This window comes from Rhinolophus sinicus, linkage group LG06, assembly GCF_036562045.2.
Source record: "Rhinolophus sinicus isolate RSC01 linkage group LG06, ASM3656204v1, whole genome shotgun sequence".
NCBI classification, from domain to species: Eukaryota; Metazoa; Chordata; class Mammalia; order Chiroptera; family Rhinolophidae; genus Rhinolophus; species Rhinolophus sinicus.
The window spans coordinates 36,171,176-36,192,787 of NC_133756.1; the positions used below are offsets into that span (position 1 = coordinate 36,171,176).

At 36.7% G+C, this 21,612-nt stretch overlaps 2 protein-coding genes across 9 annotated transcripts in view; one reads left to right on the forward strand and one right to left on the reverse strand.

Moving 5' to 3' along the window:
• Positions 1–21,598, forward strand: part of LRRC7 (leucine rich repeat containing 7) — a 474,513-nt gene extending 452,915 nt beyond the window's left edge. For all 8 annotated transcript variants that reach the window (XM_074334934.1, XM_074334935.1, XM_074334932.1 and 5 more), the window contains one exon: positions 49–21,598. In XM_074334934.1, the coding sequence (XP_074191035.1) occupies positions 49–156 (108 nt within the window). In that variant the 3' untranslated portion in view covers positions 157–21,598. The remainder of the gene's footprint in view (positions 1–48) is intronic.
• Positions 14,220–21,612, reverse strand: part of LRRC40 (leucine rich repeat containing 40) — a 56,398-nt gene continuing 49,005 nt past the window's right edge. Inside the window, exons 16-17 of the transcript XR_012497278.1 lie at positions 16,303–16,378; positions 14,220–14,346 (exon numbers count right to left, since the gene is read on the reverse strand). The gene's annotated coding sequence lies outside the window, so the exon portion shown is untranslated. The remainder of the gene's footprint in view (positions 14,347–16,302; positions 16,379–21,612) is intronic.

Genomic DNA, 21,612 nt, shown 5'->3' on the forward strand with positions numbered 1-21,612 from the left:
AGCAAGTGTCTTGTATTGATTGTCTTTGTTTTATTTGTGTGTTTACAGGCAAATGGACATAGTTTTGTACATATGGAACATGAAAAAGCTGTATTACTACTGAAGAGTTTCCAGAACACAGTAGACCTAGTTATTCAACGTGAGCTTACTGTCTAAATATTTTTTATAAATAGTGAAGATACGTCTAGCCAGACCTAATGTTCAAAAATAAATTTATACATAGAAACAAATTTTGCCAATTGCTGGACCAATGGCAAACATTAGTGCCAAATGTATAATACTATATGTTAGCACTGATCATCCTTAAAAATGTTAACTATATAAATATGATGTTCATGTGGTTATGTATTAGTTTTAATTGTCAGCCTTTGGCTGTGCATTGGTGCAGTTCTGTTTTTATTTTTTTGTTTTATTTTTTTTTAACCAAATAAGTTTCTTCTCAAAGTGGATTTCATATAATTTCGGAGCACGGAAGCACACATAAGCTCTTTACGAATTCTGCTCTCCATCAAAGACACTGCCTCAAAGTTGTATATGCCTTTATATAGAAAATACAAATATAAGGAATTATAATTCCCATACAATATTTCTAGCACAAGGTATATGTTGGCATATATACAAAAAGAATATAGAGCAAAACAATATTTTCATAAACTAAACATCTCGGATTGAGAAAGAAAATATATCTTAAAATAAGACTTTACTATATTGAATCTTTTTCAATAAAAATTACATGATAATGCCTTATGAAAGTAACTGTACATATGGTATAAAATGTTTATACTTGGTTCCATATTCATTTGCTAAATTCTCATAAAACAGTGAAATATTTCATAAATTAGCCATTTATCTCTGGGACCTGAATAAAAAAATAGTACAAACCAATTTATTGAATACCTTTAGCTAATTACAATACATGTAGAGTTAAAATACAGACTAAAGGCCATTGCAGATAAATCTTTTTCACCACAAATTTAAGCAGTGAATGATGGGTGGCAGGAAATGTATTGCTTTATTTCATTCAAGTTTATATTGATTATAAACTGTAGCCCCTGTGATTTCTTTACTTGTAAATGTGGAATTTATTTGTGTGTGCTTTATCTAATTTGCTACTTTTAAACAATTTAAAATGAGTTCGGGGGATTGATAAAATTTATCATTAAGGAAGACTGTTGTTAGAAAGTTATGGTTGGAGATTTAAAAACTTTGGTATTTAAATATGAAACTTCAAATATAATTTCTCAGAGCTATAGTCTACCTGTATTATTAATTTCAGTATCTGCTTTTGAAATAAGAAATACTTTTTTTCCAAAAAAGACTCAAAGTATATAAAATCCTGAATTTTGTGTCACTGGAGAGAAAGACAAGTATAGTAGTTAACATAGAATTAGTTATTTTTACATTGGAACTGTTTTCCTCTATAAATGACCAAGTCATTTTATAATCCTTCGAAATATTTATTTTATATATTAGTCATTAATTTTATTAAAATATTAATTTGAAATTCCAGAATAATTTCCCAGAGTTGGTTGTTTGAATTCTCTCTCATATTTCCACATAGCTCTTTAAAAATATATATGTAATAAATTTTCATGCTAGAATTTTAAGTATTCTATTAGAATTTTCACAGTAGTGTCACATATTGATGTCACCAAAGCTCTGAGAATAATATTTGTAAGTTAATTGTTTTATGGGGACATTGAAAATATTGTATTTTTGTAGGGTCTATTAAAATGAATGTCACTTATTAGAAGTACAGTGGTATTTTTTGGTAGTAGAATTTGTCAGTTGAAGACAAATGATACTTCACTTTATAGATGATGCACTAATTTTGATGTTGCTTTATGTCAGGATGACATTATACCATGATTTTATAGAGTTTCACATTTAACAAAGAATTAAATGATTGGCCTATTTAATATGTTTCCCAGAAGTAACTTTTAAATGCATTTTAATATATTTACAGTTTCTGATGAGAAATGTTTTTCAGAGCCTAATTTCCTTTGTCAAAAACTTGCACCAAACCACCATATCCAGCCCCTATTATAGGATGATCATCATTAATCAAGATAGGGGCCCTCATTGTCATCACAAGGTCACTTAAAGGAAAAACAAACTCACAGTTGTAGTTTAGCGACAATGAAGCATCTGAAATCAGCCAATCAGTTCTGGTTAATCTTTTACAGGAGAGGTGGGAGAAGAGCCAGATATAGGACTTCCCAAGTCTTTTCTCTAATGTCAGGTTTCCACAGCAACTCCAGGGCTTCAGGAGATGCTTCTGAGGCACAAAGCTGAGAGGCTCATGATCCTAGTAAACACCTCTGCCACTCCTGATGTGACAACATTGTCTCGGCCAATGCGTTAACCCTTCCTGTTCTGCAGTTCAGAAAAAGGGATCCCTGACCAACTGGAAAAGAAATCTGATGTGCCAAAGCACCTCATTGTCAATTGTACTGCCATGCTGCATACTCAGAAAAGGCAGGTAATAATGAAAAGAGGCACTTTTTTATTTAGGTTCACGGAAAAAAAGAAAAAAAATCACTAAACACTTGAGGGGGGACAAAAATCTAATTGAGTCCATAGTTGACCAAACCAATAATACATTGATTTTTGAGTATTGGCTTTTTTGGAGTAACTGGTTTTGCTGCCAGAAAAAAGAATCTGGTTTATGTGAACAAAAGCAAACAAACAAAAAGCAAAACAAAGCAAAAAAGTTAAAGGTGTGCCTTTTAAAAAAGAACAATCAAAACAACAAAAATATGGAACTCATGATGGCTCCAAGAGACTCTACCTCTTGGTGTTTAATTTTTATTAGAATCTTCCTGCTGAGGGAACTGTCTATATCTGATGGATCAGTAAGACAATGGAGGGAAATGAGAAAAATCAGAGGTGGAAAGAACAAACACTGAAAATTATTAGTAAAATTGCTACAGGTTTTAAAAACCAAATAGGCATTAGTGGACAATTTTTAAAACTATTTACATGGCTTATAACATGTTGTCACAAAGCTCTCTTACCATAATTTCAGCCTTCCAGACAACACAAGTCACCTATACAAAATTGACAATTTCAAAATGTAAGTGTACTTTTGACAAGGAATAATCAAAGTCAGTATGACTAGAAACATTTATATCATGCTAATTTATTGCTCATTGAAACCTATAAAATAATGTGTCCCAGTTAATTAGGATAGTAATTAGACATCAAATTACATGGACATTGTTTCTGGGCCCTACCTTGGATTACCACCTTCAAGATGGAAAGCAGTTTTAAAGAGAGGGTGACAAATCAGCCTTAATTTGTCTTTAATCTTGAAGATGATCACACACATATCACTAATATAATTGCTTGTTTAAAGTAGGACTGAAATATTTTTTTACCAGCAGAGCTAAAGACAGAATATTCTGAGGGAGGAAATCATTGATGAAATTAGATTTATATATTCAAATATTAAGCAAAAGGTATCTGAATTTGCCAAAATGATTAGACAAAGGAAGCCAGAAAAACATTTTACTTTTAATCATAAAATCTATTTAATATCTCCACCACAATTTAAAGCTTTGGAAAAATAGTGTGTTTGCCAATTTGTCCTTTCATTGGCTTTTAATGCTGTCCTCAATCAATTTGTGGCCCTCATTGGCACACAGATCAAGACTGTCTATTCTGATGAACAGTCTTATCATGAGGTCACAACATAGCATCACTAGATAAAAAGCCATGTTGGTAGAGAACTACCACTCTAAGTCTTTGGTAAATTCAATCAGACAATGTGTTTGACTTATTCCTGATATACTGACCAAGCAGCAGGTTTATTGAAACACTGGGTCAGGAACAAGTTATGCAAATAATGAAATCCCATAAGTTGAGAAGATGGGTCCTTCATCTAGGATCAAGAAAAGCAGGGTTGAGGTTCCAGTAGTGTTCCTTTCACAGAAATACCAGATCTCGCAAAAGCTGAATAAAATGTTCAAACACTGGGTTGGCAATGTCCTTCTCTTATGGTTGTAGGTATCTGATGATCTAAGAAATTGGAGGAAAATCTTCAGACACGAGATCACTTGCATGAACTTTTCTCCTTATCAATACAACCACCTTCCATTAAGAAAAGCATCCTGCCTTGGCCCAGAATCTATCCCCATCATTCAGCAAGACCATCCCCCACGTGTCCATAATAGCAAGAAACTAGAATGTGGGCTGTGGGAAAACAGATGTGCCCTGTAGAAAGCATGTGGATTAATATTATAGGAGATCCTGGGCATCCATCAGCTGTCCTGTGCATTCTTTCAGCTCTATTTGATCTCAACCATTCAGAGAGTGTATTTTCTAAAACACCCCACTATGCAAAACTAAGGCAGATGCAGTCAAGCTTTCTAGTTATATGCTGAACCTTCTGCAGGCATTTCTGTTTCTAGCGTATAAAACTGACCTCTCCTCATTGCTGCTGTTGCTGCTATAGATCCATCCCTGTGATGTTCCAAAGGCAGTGGATGGCTGTCTCTATCCTGCTGATACAAGGATAAGAGGCCCCCTTAGAGTTCTAACTGTCTGGAGACCCTTAAGTATCAATGGATGGTCCAAGCTTCCTGTTTGGGAGAAACTTTCTTGGGTGATCAAGGAACCTGGAGTAGTAGCATTGACCAAGGCTCAAAGGCAGAGCACTTCTGTCTCTGACAACAGCAAAGCTTGTGGGTAAGGTTGAGGGTGGCAATGTCTTCATAGAACTTTGTTTCCACATCTGTTTTTAAAATGTTGAATTTTTACCATTTTACCGTATGGAGGACCTTCTCGGAGCCTCCTAGCTGATTGTTACTGGGACAGGTTCCAATCTTCGTCCCCTTTGACACTGTCTGCAAGAGAATGGTTTGGAAACATTCTCCTGTGAGGGTATAAATTGTACAACTTCTGCTTTGGAGAATTCAGAGATTTCTGATAAATGGAGGGAAAAGTCTACTCTAAGATTTGATTTAAAAGAATAAATGAAAATCTAGGAATATGGAATCCCCTGTTTTTTTAATTATGTGATTATTATAATCTTCCCTGAGAGCAGTTTTATGGGAAGTATAGAAAGAAGAATTGAGAAGGGAAATAATTCGCTGGATCCAACTTTAGAAACGTCAGTCACCTGCTAGTTTTCCCAGTTGGATTCTGTTATAAAACCGTCATCTCATGGCTGGATGTAAGGCAGGCACAGAGGAGAAGGGTCTCTCTGTAACTGCACCAATACCTCCCCCAAATTGTCCTAGGGGCTGCAAATTACTGTGGTATTTTTTTGTTTTTGTTCTTTTTTTCTTTTTTTCTTTTTGGGGAGGGGTTGCTGATTTTGTTAATGCCAACACTTCAAAGAGTGGAAAGTTGTGAAATTCAGGCAGTGTTCATGTAGGAAGCACTGAAATCCTGTGGTCCTTAAAAGCCTGGAGTTGGGACCAGTGTAGGCCTGACCCAAAGAAAAAGCCATGGACAAAATTTCCACAGGTGTGATTGTCAAACCTAGCATGATATTTTTTCTCCTCTGAAAAGCAAAAACAAAAAAATTTTTTTTCCCATTCTTTAAGCTAGTATAATTTTCAATGTTTGTAGAAATGGGTTTTGAGGAAAAAATTAAATGAATCATCCAATCTTTCTCTAGTTTTGAAAGTACATATATTTTTTCTTAAAACTATCACTGCTGCACAATTGTATTATTTGTGCCGGTGTTTTTCCTTCTTTAAAATAACGTGATGGTAAGCAGCCTACAAAAATTCACGCACCTCTATACCTAAAGTAAAGTATCTTAGATAGAGACAATTAATTTCATGAGCGAACCGCGCATTTCCTCCACAGGTAAACAATTACTGTAGCTGAATCTCTGATGCCTACGGTATGTCATTCATAAATTCAAAACATTTGGGGTCATTTTATTGAAGAATGTAACAAAAACATTAAATGCAAAGTTTATCACTATTTGTTGAGCATCAACTATATACCAGGCACTACAAAGGATATAGCATGGTCTCCTCGGCACAGAATCTCACAATCAAATGGAAAGATAAGAAAACTTCCAGATCAAAGACAGTACGAGGCAATGTGGTGAGTCCCTCTGTCCCTGCCCTCAACCTGTGTATTGCAAAAGGCAGCAGCTTCTTTAATCAAATCTCTTTGGGGTTTGAGTGTGTTTGTTCCATTTGAAGCTGCAGGTAGGTCTCCCAGCTGGGTCCTATGGTCTTTGGGAGGCCATTATGAATGTTTGCTGGGATTTAGGGGCAATATTTCATAGGCTACTGGATACCTCACTGGGAAAGACAAATAGCAATCAGAATCCCTTGAATCTTTGGAAGAGAATTTTGCCACACATTTGTTCTAAAGAAAAGAGAGACTATAATGAAAGATGATGTATGTCCCTGGACCTGGCCTGGCACCATGTCTTTATGTCCCTGACATGAAGGGGGAAAGAGGTGGAAGTCAGTAGTTTAAAAGGCATGAGGTGTTGGATTGAAGAGATTCTTCTGTGTGGAGTGTCCCTAAAGGGTCCCTTCTATGGCCACTGCCTTTTGTAGACTATCAGGGAGCATGGGAGTCCAGCTGGATCCAATATTAGAATGATCCATTCAGAAATGCAAGAAGCTGAATAGTCATTCAGGTGATTGCATTTCATGTTTATTTATTTAACATCCTTCAGTCAGGTGAAGAACATTTTTACTGCCTACTGTTCAATCTATCCCATGAAAATACTGTTTGCATAAGTTTGGTCACACATGTCCCCATATCATAACCATTTATTTATTCCTCTATGGAAAGTCTGATCCTTTAAATCGAGGAATTGTTTGTTTTTTTAATTTTCTTTACCCTATACATAGTGAGTGTTTTAGACACCTAGAAAACCTTACCTTCCCCTGAGTACTCCCTGTGCTTTTCAACCTCAGCCTTTACTCACATAGGGCCCTTACTGGAATGTCTTCCTCTCCCCGTTCCCTTTCTAAATTATCAAAATTATATGCAGCCTTCAGGGTTCAGTTCAAAGATCACCACCACGCTAAACTTTTCCCTAATTTTAACTGGAAGAGATTTCTCTTCCTTAGTACCATCATATTATTTTTTTTCTATATTTTATTGTACTTATCATATTCTACCTGAGGTCATAGTTATTTGGTGTTTGTTCTTTCTCTCCTATCAACTGTAACCTCCATGAGAGAGAAAGGATCGCACAATACTTAAGAGAGGCATTCTAGAGCAAAGAGCTTCCAGAGGTCACATCTGGTTTTGCTTATTACGTATCCTTAGTGCGTGTAATACTGTCAGAAGCATAGTAGTAGGTGCTCAATAAATATTTGTATAATGATTAAATGGATGACAGGCCTGGCATGTAAACACACTTAATAAATATTGAACTAAACAGGAAGTTTATGTTCAATTTGCACAACCTTAAGCCATGAACCTCTCTTTCTCAGTTCATTAACCATTTCTAGTTTGTTTGTTTGTTTGTTTGTTTGTTTGTTTGTTTGTTTGTTTTAAATTCTTCCTTTTAACCTAATCCTCCTCCTCTCCTCCACATTTCTTCTAAGACTTTTCAGGCTCTTGTGCTGTGTTTCAGCTGTTGTGTTTAATTTCCCTTTTATGTGTTCTAAGGACTTTCATACTGTTCAAAAAGTTTAAGTGGCTTTTGTTCATTTCATCAGAGTACACCCTATCTATCCTTTTGATCGGTTTGGGTTATATTTCTCTTCTTGGAAGACGTCAGGCATACAGATGTCGGGAATCTCTCAGAGAAATGAGTACATGAGGTTGAACTCATAGAGCCGTGGTTTTGGTCTTCCAGGCATCTTAGAGATAAACAAGCCCACTTCCCTCATTTTCCCAGAGGCCTGAGGCCTGCAGAAATGAAGTGACTCTGCGAACCAAGGAAACAAAAGTATGTGGTTGTATCTGGTTTTAGACCCCTTTTTAAGGTTCTACCTGGACAATGTGACTTGATAGGTAGATTACTTTGCTAAGCTCTTTTTAAAATTTGGAGACGTGAGGAATAATAAAGGGAGTGGTGATAGGGATGGGGCTAGGGAAAAGCAGTCGGGCAGAGGGAGCCCCAATCCTTTTTTAGCTCGACTGTTTAATAAAACTGCTGCTTCATGCTGCCTGTTCTAGAATAACGAAAAGTCTGTCCACAGGCTTTTGGCCATAGTTCAGCATGACAATATTTACACACTGAATTCTGGCATCATCTCATGGACAGTTTCCACCACCCTCAAGTGAAAATGTCATATATCCAAAACTTCTCCAGCCACTGCAAAACCTATAGAATTAACACAATTAATTATTTAGATAGATCACAGAAAATCTGGATTACCTTGACAAAAACCACATGTCCCCTCCCAAACTTTTATTTAGGTCAGAATCTGGCCTGTGGATTTCAAAGTCGAAAGAATGCCATTTATATTGTCTTTACCATTGGCTTTATTAGATACTTCCCTTGCTGGGGCAAAAAATGGAATCCAGCCCCTGAAAAGAAAAACTGTCTCTAGTGGGGAGAGTCCTGGGTTGGTAAGCTCCTAACCATAGATTCTTTATCATCTCATAGGACCTTGCTTTCCCTGCAAGTAAAGCATTTCTTGCTCAGCTTTCTCTCAGAAATATTTCTCATATTTTTCTGTTCAGGTTCCTAGCAAATTGACTGCAGAAGCGAGTCAAATATTCCTAAACATTACATCCACTTCTCATCTACTATTTTGCTGATATTAGTAACACTCCCTCTGCTTCTGCATTTTAATTCCTTTGTATGTAGAGAACTTGCTATCTCCTCTTTATATGAGAACTTGCTAGCTGGCTGACTATGGTTTCTCTTCATGAAAGAAAGTTCCTGAAAGGAAACTTCCACCATTTTCTTTGATAGTACGGTACCTCAAGCTCTCCAGAGGCCTACACTTTAGATTTATAGCCCAGTATCTACATATTTACATGAGGAAAAGAATGCCAATATCTGTTGCAATAAAATGAACTGAAATATTGAGAGAGTAACATTATTTTAGAGTAGTAAATGAGTAAGAATATTTTAGAATAATAAGAGTACGTTAAGTATTTTAAGTAAGAATATTTTAGAACAGTGAGTAATAGTGAGAGCAGACATGAGGGGTGGATGAAGGAGAGAAATTAATAAGTTATTAATGGAAAAGAATGAGAAACGGATAAGAGGGAGATAAAGAACTGATACAGAGAAACTAGATAATAGAAACCAGACCCAGAATCAAACGCTTCCTCCAGTCTCGTGGTGTCAGGCCTCTCCTTCAAACAGCCCGGAAATCCCTTCCTCTTCCTCCCTCTCTGCGGGCCAGAAGAGTGATCTTTCAGCTCTTCTTGGTTTCTCGCCTACTTGTCACCCTTCCAAAAGTAGAAAGAAAAATTCAAAATGAAAAAAAAGGCATGTGTAAGAAATATATTTCCTTTAATTGCCATCTATTTCTGGAAACTATTTTTGCAATGTAGTGTGTCATTTGTAGTCATGCAGCTCGTCTGTAAAAGGAATATCACTAAAAGTTATAGAAAAAAATTACCAGAGAACTTTTTCTGAAATAGAGACCAATATCAAACAATGCAGCCATAGGTAAAAATTCTGTGGGGAAATGCGGGAAATTTGTTCTATCCTAAGAGAAAAAAAAGACCTTGAGAGGATCTGATTCATGTCTACAATCAGGAAAGAATTAATGCTACTTGTAAATTCTCCAGAGGAAAGGCTATCAATTCCCTCACTAAACCACCTCGATAAAGCAACAAATCATGTGTTTCATCCCAAAAAGACCCTCCCTTTAAATTACTAGATTCAAGGGCAGCTGGATGGCTCCGTGGTTAGTGCGCGAGCTCTGAACAGGGTTGCCAGTTCAATTCTGACGTGGGCCAGCGAGCTGTGCCCTCCACAAGGTTGAAGGGCAACAACTTGGAGCTGATGGGCCCTGGAGAAACATACTGTTCCCCAATATTCCCCAATAAAATGTATTTTTTTAAAAAAATTACTAGATTCAAGTCTGACATACACTGTCTTCATACATAGTTGGACAGATTCACATACTTTTTAGGAAGATGTCTGCAGTTAAGAAGAGGTGCCACTAGATGGCGCCCTTATATCTATATTTTATATATGAATCTGAGCAATTCTCTAGCTTGGACTACCGCATTCTGGACAGTCCATTTTTATACCTGTTGTGCTGATATCACTGGGAATAAATAATTGTTAATAAATCTGTTAACACCCCTTTCCATGCTCTTTTTAGAATATTAGTTTGAAACAATGCTCTAAATTTAAACAATATAGAAAAATATTTAAGAGCTTTTAGCTTATTTTAAGCAGTTTCTATATTTTTTCATACAACCTGTCAAGTTGTATCAGCCAACTTGGGACCTAATCATAGGGAGAAAAAGAAAGTCTGTTCTCTAAAACTCAGGTGAATGTGTGCTTTAAAGTTTTGATGTTTCTAATTGTTCTGTTTAATTACTACATTTGTCAGTTTACTAGTTCTCTCACTTGCTTGTGCTTTCCAAATATTTTGTGCCTATATGCCATTATTTTAACCAAACTTCCTTCAGATATGATCATTCCAAATATGTGAGAAGATATTTGCTACAAATTATTTACAATATATTTTCAAAATGAGCTCTCCAAAACTTAAACATTGGGAATTAAGTTCACCTGGCAGAACCTTCCTAATATAATTCTAAAACTAGTCCAATCTGAGTACATGTGTATAGCTTTATTTCCAACTGACATCTGGCAGAAACTAGGCACCTAGTATAAACTCCTAATTTTTCATTTGATCTATGTGTACAAGAAGTTAGCATAATATAATCAGAGTTTACCTTATAAAGTGAATAAGGAATGTATTTGAAAATGTATTTCATAAAGTGATCATCGGATTCAAGGAGTACCATGTTTCCCCGAAAATAAGACCTAGCCGGACAATTAGCTCTAATGCATCTTTTGGAGCAAAAATTAATATAAGACCCGGTCTTTGTTATTATATTATGTTATATGATATTATAATATATTACATTATATTATTATATTAGTCCCGGTATTATATTATATTATATTATATTGTTATATTATATTATATTAATTATATAAGACCCAGTCTTATAGTAAGATAAACTGAGCCTTATATTTGTTTTTGCTCCAAAAGACGCATTAGAGCTAATTGTCCGGCTAGGTCTTATTTTCAGGGAAACACAGTAGTTTGCAATTCCCCCCAACCTCCCTTCTTTCAGTCAGAATGTCTGGGTGTTGAAGGCACAGAGTCTCTGCTGGCAGCTTTAAATGACAGATGTCCTTAAGCTATTTTGGTTCTTAAATATTTGGAACTTCCGGGCCTCTTCTAACTGGATCATTGATTAAAAAGCCAAAAGTTTTGGTTTTACTTCTAAGCTAATTATATCCTCCCCCTCACAGCTTAGCCAGCACCCTTGTTTGGGCCTCTCCTTTGCTAATTCTCTCAAAGCCCTGCTTATGTGAGGTTTCTAGTGTTTGCCAACCATTTAATCCTTTTTTCTTCCAACCCCAAGCAAAAAGCAGAGAGAGAACAAGGTGTTCTTTCCCAAAGTCTTTGCGAAACTATTTAAATCCTCTGGCCTTTTCCTCCAAAGAAAACAGTTTCCTTCAGGCCACCTGATCCCCAGCTGCTAGTGTGGTATGTTCTTTCTTAGCAAAACCAGTTCAACCTTCTTTGGAGGTTGATGTTTTATAATTTCTTTATGACCTCAACCTGATGATTTAAGGGCAGTCTTGGGTTTGCCTACAAGTGTGCTTCCTCTCTTTGCAGGGAAGATAAATATCTCCTGAACAAATTTAAATTGTATACAATGTGGCCGTGCATTTTAAAGCAAATACACCAAGGGTCCACCATTGTTTCATTCTTTTGAACACAGCTTTTGGCTTTATTGCCTTGTTTCCTATTTCTTCATTTTTTCTCATCTCTTCTCAGGCTTCTGTAAGTTTTGCATGATAGATTTCGTTGTAGAACTTGGAGCTAAGTATCAGAATGGAAATTAGGAACAATTTGTGCTGAGAAAGATGGGAAAACTTACCTGAAAGCTATTTATGTAGTCCAGTAGTGGGTTTTTGTTTTGTTTTGTTAATGCTGGTAGCACCTCTAGATTTTTGGTATCAACTGTTACCTACAAGTATTGTGTGTGTGTGTGTGTGTGTGTGTGTGTGTGTGTGTGTGTGTGTTATGGAGAATCCTAATTTTGTATTCCTGGGAGCAATCTCTAGGTCAGGGCTTCCTGCCCAGCAGCCAGCACAGTTCCCCTAAGTACTGAGCTATGGGTTCCCTTACAGCACGGGGCTTGTGGCTTCTGCCTGGGGAGTCCTCCTCTGTTTTACCACCTACACTCCATTATGCAGAAAAAACATGATCACTTGCTATCTGTACCATAATGTAAAGAGGTTGGGAAGCTCGGCTTTTAGGTACAACAAATGGGAAGATGACCAACATTGGGTTGGAAGTGGGGCCCTCAGCAGCTGAGGGAAGAAGAAAGCAGTGAGGTACTGTTAGTTAAAATGCCTGGTTCCCTTTGAAGCACTCTGTACTCCTCCCCATTCCCACCAGGATGCTGATTGTCCAGTGTATCACCTCCCTGCAAAATAAGTAGTGACGGATGGTCGTACTCAAGATTCCATTTACTGGCTTTGATGTTCCTTAGCCAGAATTCACCTGCAAAAGAAAAGGCACTCCAAATTTGATTTTTCCTCTGTGTTATCATCATACAAACTGTTCCTGACTTACAATACTTGTCTTTCTTTGCTGTCATTCTGTTTGTTTTAAATTATCCATCTTTGACAGCAAGTCTTTGGGTATACTTGTATTGTTCCTCTTAGCAATTAAGTCTTTTGCACTTGATAGAATCAGTCTCATTATGATTGAGACAGATTCTCTAGCAGGTCATCATTCTGATATGTTCTTTATAAAACCAAGAATGTTGCTATTAAACATTACAGATCTATGTTTAGACCACTTCCCAGAAAAATCCAACAAAACTTGGCACGTTCTCTCTCTCTCTCTTTCTCTCTCTCTCTCTCTCTCTCTCTCTCTCTCTCTCTCTCACACACACACACACACACACACACACAATCAGGCACTTGTTTTTTAGGTTCTCACATATTTCCCCAAAATGATAGTTGCTATTCCTGATTCCTGTGACCGAGGGACCTAGGTCATTAAAAGCTACTCAAAGGTAAGGGACCATAGCTCCTTTTTTTTAAAGATTTTATTGGGGAAGGGGAACAGGACTTTATTGGGGAACAGTGTGTACTTCCAGGACTTTTTTTCCAAGTCAAGTTGTTGTCCTTTCAATCTTAGTTGTGGAGGGCGCAGCTCAGCTCCAGGTCCAGTTGCCATTTCTAGTTGCAGGGGGCACAGCCCACCATCCCTTGCGGGACTTGAGGAGTTGAACTGGCAACCTTGTGGTTGAGAGCCCACTGGCCCATGTGGGAATCGAACCGGCAGCCCTCGGAGTTAGGAGCATGGAGCTCTAACCACCTGAGCCACCCGGCCGGCCCCTCCTTTTTTTTTTTTTGACTTTCCATATTTCCAGTATGTTCACCTACCCCCACAACAATATGTTTTCATATCATATTCATCCAAGTCCGTAGGTATGTTTGAATAAATCTAGCTTAGAAAGGTATGAGATTCTCTCCAGAGTCTTCCTCTGGACCATCCTAAGACTTGTTTTCTAGCCAATCTATGTGTTTATCATATGTATACGTGTACATATATATACATGTATATGTGTATATATATGTTGAAACAGTTTATTTTTTCTTGCTGTACATTCAATTTAATCAACAAGTGTGAATAAACAAATGATTTTGAGAATCGTATGAAGTACAAATAAGCTGTGGTCCCCCCCCTCAAGAAACAGTCTAGTGGGGAGACACGTAAAACGTCTAAAAAATGCTACTGTATAGGTACAAAATATGAAGGAAGAATAGAGAACAGTCTATTATCACTTTCTCTCCCATTCTAATAAAATGGCAAATGCTTCCTTTCAGCTTTATTGTTTTTATAATGTGGATGAGGAATCTTTTTCTCTTTCCTTAGGATGGCAGGCTCCTATCTCTCTTATATGTTCTTTTCCAAAAAGGGCAAAGTCTCAGGTGACAATGGGTATGTAAATAACTCAGTAGTGTCTTGAATGAACCACATCACGGAAGGATAGTCACGAGGTTAGCTAAATTCTCACTTTCCACTTTCACTTGATTTTATCCTTTCAAGAGGTTGCGCCTTACAGGTCAAAGTCAGAGGGGCTGCAGGGATCCAGGGCAGCTCTTCCTGTAGGGAGGGCACTAAAGCTTGATAACAAAGGTCTACTCTTCCACTTGAAAAGATGAATCTGAGGAAAGCAGAAAGTACAATGGTTAGCATTTAGTAACTCTTGAAATTTTGCTTTAAAATAATTCATATTTGTTTTAAACACCTAAGAAAAATGTACATCGTTCTGGTGGATTTGCGTATTTTAAATACATAACATGTACCTACCTACAAACAAAAGATAACACTCTTTCCTGTTAGCAAACACTCCATTATTAGGGGCATGCTTTGTGTTTAAGAACAGAATAGGGCCCATTAGAATTCAGTAAGAAATGCAACTTGACCAGCACCTATGATAAAATACTCTAGGAAGTCAAAAACAAACAAGCAAACAAAAAACTAAAGACTGGCTGGGATTCTGCAGGTACAGACCAGTCTCAGTCAGGCCATTTAGATGGACGGCTGAAATAGCCACGTGGCGTATCTCCCAGACCCTCCTCTAAGGGTCCTCCAATGTTGACAATTTGAGCTGCCCTGACAACATTTCTAAGCACTAAGAAATGGCAGCCATCTAATCCGTGCAAGTTATTCTGAGGGAAGAATCTCTTCAGAGATTACACTGGCAAGAGAAATGGCCGATAGAGTTTTATAGCCAACATAATCACAGAGTTTATGTTTGCTCTTTGAGGTTAAAACCAAGGATTTTTTAAAACTCAAGTTGGGATTAGCCTAGAAGTGGGACAGGCACTGCATAACAATAGTGGATTCAAAACAAGTACAGCCATGGTCTGGAAAATTTGCTGCTACTTGTTAATAAAGTGGTGAGTTTTACCTTGGAGCAATTTAGTGTCTTTGTAAATCAACTTAGAAAATGTGAGTTTATTAAAACTATTTGTAATGGATTGTGTAGTATGCCTACATTTGAAAATGAGACACTTAATTACAGGTGTCCTGACCTTCAAGTACTACTTTGGTCATACTGCTGGAGATCACGTTTGAAAGGTATTGAAAAGAGTACCTATGTATATTTAGTGGCCAACATGAGGAAACCATCTTTTCATTTTTTCACCATTAAATTGAACTATTTATTTAACACCTTCATCCGGAAAGAACAGCCATGGAGTATGATGTCCTTGTTTTTTGTTTTGTTTTGGTTTGCTTTGTGTTGTTGTTTGTTTAGTTATTTGTTCTTAATACAAGGTTATATATATTTAAGGTATACATCGTGAAACGATTACTACACTCAAGCTAATTAGCATTTCATCTCACATATTACCTTTTCTTGTTTGTTTTTGGTGGTGACAGCACCTGAAATCTACTCTTTGGGCAAATTTCCAGTATTCAATAAAATATTTAGTACATTCATCATGCTGTACATTCAATCTCCAGCCTTATTCGTCATAGGCCTACAAGGCAGGCCTCATTCCACTCAGAAATCAGCTTTTCTGATATTCGAATCCTTGTGGTTGAAAGCAGTAAATGTCCTAATATTGGCAAGATTGGTTCTTTTGTGAACTATATTCTTGATTGTATGATAAACTAGAGGAAAGTATGTAACAGTTGTGTCTGTAATTCTTTAAGAAACATGATATAGCAGGGAATCACTTATACAACCTCAAAGAAAATTGAGAGAAATCAAATTGTTTAAAAAATTAGAAGGAGTCAAATTTAAATCTGCAATACATTATGAGATGTGTTACAACAATTTTAAATTCTTGTCTGAAGAATGAGCAGATGTGGTAAAACTATTAAATACAGTAGTGTCAGGTGGCCTTTCAGCCTGGAGGAGCTCTATTTTGCCCAAGGAATGATCTACCAGTGAGAGAATCTGTACAAAGTCACAGAAGTAGCTAATCATTCTCTAGTTTAATCCAGAGCAGTTAGTTTTCCTCCAGGCATCTGCTGCCTGTTTTTAGAGACCATGTCAGACATGAAAAGAAGCAGGCTCTCATTTATCATATGCCACATTCAAAGGAATAGCTGCTTGTGAAGACCCTATTATGTTTTGTTTGCCTGTTTCAGAAACAGATCTGCTTACCTGTTCTTAGTATAAAGCAGTGCTTCACGTAGCTTTAAAGATTAGTCCTGCATCAGATTATTCTAATGTTTCCCACCTGCAAAAACCAAGCAAAGAAGCCTCAAATTCTGAAATTCACTGGAATATTGATAGAAGAAATTATTTTAGCATACGTAAGATCATTGTATTCAAATCTCTGTTCATTATCAAGTTTGCCCCAAACTCTACAAGTTGTAGGAAATCCAGGCATTTTATTGGATGTTAGAACTCTATAAGCTCTCTTGGGAAAACAGAAATTAATGGGCTTTTGGCATTTCAGGAACTCATTGTTGAGATTGTCAAGGATTCAGTAAGGAACTCTAACAAATAGAACTGTAACAAACAGCATGTAATTAGTGAGAAAGAAATAAGCATTTCTAGTGAAATCTGTGTGCAGTGTACGTAACACTGCACAAAGAGCATATTTTATTTAGACTATTTGTAGCTAGATGTACCCTAAAGACAACTAATTATCCAGTAATGGCTTGTCTCCTACTTCGTGGGTGATGTTGTTTCTAGTTTTTAATTTGTGTGTGTCCGGAGGGTGAGTCAGGTGAAAGGTGTTACTACTACTTGACAATCAGCTCCCCAGGAAGGGTCAAATCTGGTCGTGTATAGTGAATTTCCCTCATTTTCTCAGGGCAATTACATTTAAATATGGGCCAAAGGCTGATGTCACAGGAATGATCTCAGAAAATAGCTTTTTGGGAAGCTTAGGGGACAGGACAAGTGCAGTCTCCCTGGAACCTCTGAAAGTAAAATGCGTAGGTCTGCTTTTCTCAGCCTTTTCTCAGACAAGGCTGAAACTTCAAGTCCTTGTTACAGATTGTCCTGGAATCCTAAAGTCTGGTTTGATCCGTTTATTATCAACTCCAGAATAACAGAGGAGTGTACACAGGGAGGACTTGTATCAGGTGAAGGGAAATAATCATTTCCTTAATGAAAAACCAAATTCTAGGTTATTTACACTAGCTGCCTTGATGGGGGAGGGAGGTCACAAATTTAGAAGTTGTAGTGGTTTTTGTTTTAACATTTGGAAAGATGTTTCAAGCAATAATATGTTAGATGTGCAATACTTTTATCAGGTAGGTGTGCTGGCCTTGTAAAGGTAAGACAAGACTTGTTACAGCAGGCTGCTTTTATTTATCAAGCTAAGATGAATGTGCCTTCTGAAGGGCACCTTTTGATTATATGTTTAATTTACCATTTGGGCTGAAGAGTTCAACCTCCCCGGGACTTTAGTTCCCCTTACGCAAACTACAACACACTTACTGCTTTCTCCCTGCATTTCCCACCTCTCAGCCTACAGGACCAGACTGGCAGGCCATTTTGTCCATCTTCATAGGTCTGCCACACGAGAAGCATCCTGTTTCTTTAAATCCCAAATGTTCAAATTACCATGTAGAAACCAACTCCCTATCAATTTTCTCCACATTTAATCCTTGGCTTCTTGTCGTATTTTCATTTTTCTGCATTGGTTCCCATGGTAACAAGTCTGTTGGCAGAGAAAGTGTGACTCCGCTTTTAGCCTTCTGCACCAATATAAAATCGGTCTCGTGATCCTTCAAGGGTCATGTACAATCTTTATTAAGTACAGGGCAGGAAGAGACTACAGTTCGCCAGGCTAATGCCTCTAATCCCTCATCCCACCGCATGCATCTCCCAGCCTATCCCCAAACCAGGTCCACTGACCCAAGAGGAAAGCGTTCAAGGACACCACCAAGAATCCCTTCACGGATTGATACAACCATTCAAAGGGCCCTCCTATCCAACTAGATGCAAGCAGGGAACCTTTTGGTCCAGGAGGTTTCCTCTTCTAAGTATCAGTGACTTAATGACAGGACTGCATAATCAATGCAATGCCCCAGCTAACAATGGCTGCCTGAAGCTACTTGCACTCATTTTTCTATAAAATATTCTCAGTATGCGTCTGAGATGTACACAGCCCGGAGAATGTGTGTCCTGAATTAAGCCTTAAATCAGTGTCTAATGGTAAGATGGGGCGGGGTAGGGCGGCATTTAAACAGATTATCTCCTAGTAAGTAGTTTAAGTGGCACAGGAGGGCAGGTCCAGGATTCTTCCCGGAGAACTGAGCTCCTGAAGATGAGGAAGAGGTAACAAAGATATGAAGAGGGCATTGTAACTGGTGGCTGGATGTGAGCAAGGGCCAATCAGGGTTCAAGCACGGAGAAAGTAAGAAACCTACTGACAGCTGAGGAACTGGAGCTTAGAGAAAGGAGTTTTTAAGAGTTAACTGTCTGCAGAAAGGGAGCCTGCAGATGAGAGAATAGCTTCATGCAGACTTCGGCCCAACTCTACCTACAACATGTTTTTCATAGTACTATTTCCCTTAATAATAGATTATATATTTGGCTTTGAATTTTAGAATTCTGCTATGGCTTGGCATTAAATTATATGCCTAACAACCCCAAATCTTCTAGGTCCTCAATATTTAGAAAAAGGTAGGAATTATTCATAAGAAATTAAACAATCCTCACACTTGAATGTTTTTGTTTGTTTTTTTTGGCGGGGGGAGAAGTTAATGAATTCAGGAGAATGAAAATAGATGTTAGAAATAAAAATGTGGCTGTCTCAGCTATAGTTAAGAAAATTATCAAATGTAAATGATTCCTGTTTTTTGTTGGGTCTTATAAAATATGGGATACTTAAGCACGTTGAAGTTTTAGTTAGCTAATTATATTGTACAAAGATATTTTTGGCCCTTTAAAGGTTATTTTCCTACATTAAGAAAAGTTTTCTTATATTAAAAACTTTTTATTGTGACTCAGGTTTTGTCTCTGTAGAGACTCCTACATAGGTGTTTTTCTTTGTGTACTTGTTTTGCACAGGTAATGAGGTTAAATAATACCCAGGTATGCAGGTCCACTGACCTTTATAGGATTAAGAAAATCATTTGATGGACGGAAGAAATCACATTGTATTTCTTTGTATCTTTCCATTCCTCTTCCCGTTCCCCAACACTCTACTAAAGAACATCTCTTATATAGTCAGGAAATCTTATGTTGTAATTTTTTTGGAAAGTCCGTAACAGCACCAAGATGAAACTCTCAGGCAGATAGAACATAAAAGCAGTTCACGTATTTGCTACAATGGTCATTTATTTTCAGAATGTAGTGCTGAAATAAATTTTATTTTCAATACTTGTAGTCTTTCCACTCAGAGGACCCTTCCTGGTCTTGAATGTGGAAAAGGCATTTGTTCAGGGCAGTAAGGAATGTTGTGTGTTAAGTTTTACTCTCGGAAATTTGGTTTTAGCTTTGATGACACCTAGTGTCAGTGGAATGCAATAAATGTTTTAATACTGCTTTATGTGTAGGCATTTCCCTTTAACATCCTCCACTACATTTTCCTCCTTGAAAATGCAAGCCTTATTATTTTCTGTTTGGAATGAAGAGAAAGATAATTGATATATAAACCGGATATTTTTGTCTCAAGAGCCAAACAAATTTCTCTTTTTACTCAGTATACAGAAGGGACTAAAGGAAGCTTGTGGACATGACATTGTCCTCATATGAAGGAGAAATTTTTTCTATTTGAAAATCATAAGTAAATCTACTGAATTCTATCTGTAAGTTTCAAAGACATCTCAAATAACCTTGCAAAAGTAAGGTTTCCAAGTACAGTAGTTTCATTTTTTCCCCATTTTATAGCCACCGAAGGACAACCCCAATACACCCAGCTGTAGATAAGTAAACCATAATGTGAACTATAGTCTCTTTCTAGTCAGAGAAGAAATATTAAGAGCAGCAATTCTAAACAAAGACAGTGATAGGTTTTTAATTGGTTTGTAAAGAATTATGAGTAAAAGAATACTAAGGTTTTTGGTATTTTTCTTAAGTATCCATGAAAATTGTTTTCATTCCTAAAGTATTTGCTAATTGATTATTTTGGGGGCATAATCCTTTTATTACTATATAAAGAAGTTCTAATTCCACCCACTTATAGTAATATTTTTCCATATGCTAAACACACACACACATTTTTCATTTGAAATCATATTAATTTGGTTAGCGAAGTATTTCACTCTTCTGGAAGTTTTAAGAAAAATTCCTACACAGTGATGCAACATTAGGCCACTATTTTAGTAGAGTCTCTAGACTCATTCTTTTCTTGACATCTGACTTCACTTCCATATGTGCAGCACACAGTGACATCTTAAGGCCAAGTAATTAGAGCTCCTTTACCAGAGAAAGAACTTGAATTGGGATGTTTTCAAAGAAATTCCATTATATTATTAAGTAGTTTTCAAGTTTACAATTTGCAATTGGTAGCTCTCTATAAGCGCTTCTTTACTTATGACTTCTTTTGCAGTCTCTGTGAACATTTTAATGTGCACTAGTAAATGCTAACATTTTACATAGACATATTGTATATTAATGCATGCATTTCACTGCATAGCTTGTTGACACTCCCCTTGTAAAGCTTTTATGGAAGAAACAACAAGCCACAGCAGTATAGCAAAAGAGGCTTAATCTTTATAAATTGGGGCCTTTTCTGTCTCTTTGCTAGTCTAGGTGGCTATATACAAATTCGAATGGGAGGGGGCAGGAAACACCTTTTAACATTTAAGGTTTTCTACATGGGTGAACTCTAGCCAATTGAAAATTAATTGCTTACTTTAATAAAAAATTTTACCATTTTATAAAAAGTTAAATCACATGTTAACTGAAATGGCTGTATTGTAATTAATATTTTGAGATAATTGTGATTTTGAGCTTAAATTATATATAAAAATTGTCATTTTTGTATGTGTTAAAAAAACAACTGTATCACAATTAATAGTACTTTTTAGTTGAACTACATATTGATGTAAATAAAAACTGAATGAAGACATATTTACTACTTTATTAACATAGATTGTGAATGTACTTAATGGTTTTTTTGCAGTATGAGACCATTACCACCTTGAAAGCTGCTTCATTTTATGTGCAAATAAGTCCTATGAATCTATATTTTAAATTTACTGAATCAGTGAAATTCCTTACTTTGTCAGTTAATTTGCAAATGCAGGCTATATTCTCCAGTTTTACTTTATGTATGGACACTAATCAGTAAAGGTGTACAATGTGATTAGAATGCATTTCGAAGATGCTTTCTGTACAGATACAAAATACAGGGACTAAAATAATGCTGTGCAGTGTATAGCAGAGCCATTTTTCGGCTTTGGTGTACTCAACTTTTTCAGTATTTAAAAAAGTGTTTTGAATAACATAAAAGTCTCTTTATTGTATAAATAAAATGTCACCTTATTGTAAACTGTCTTTTGTTTA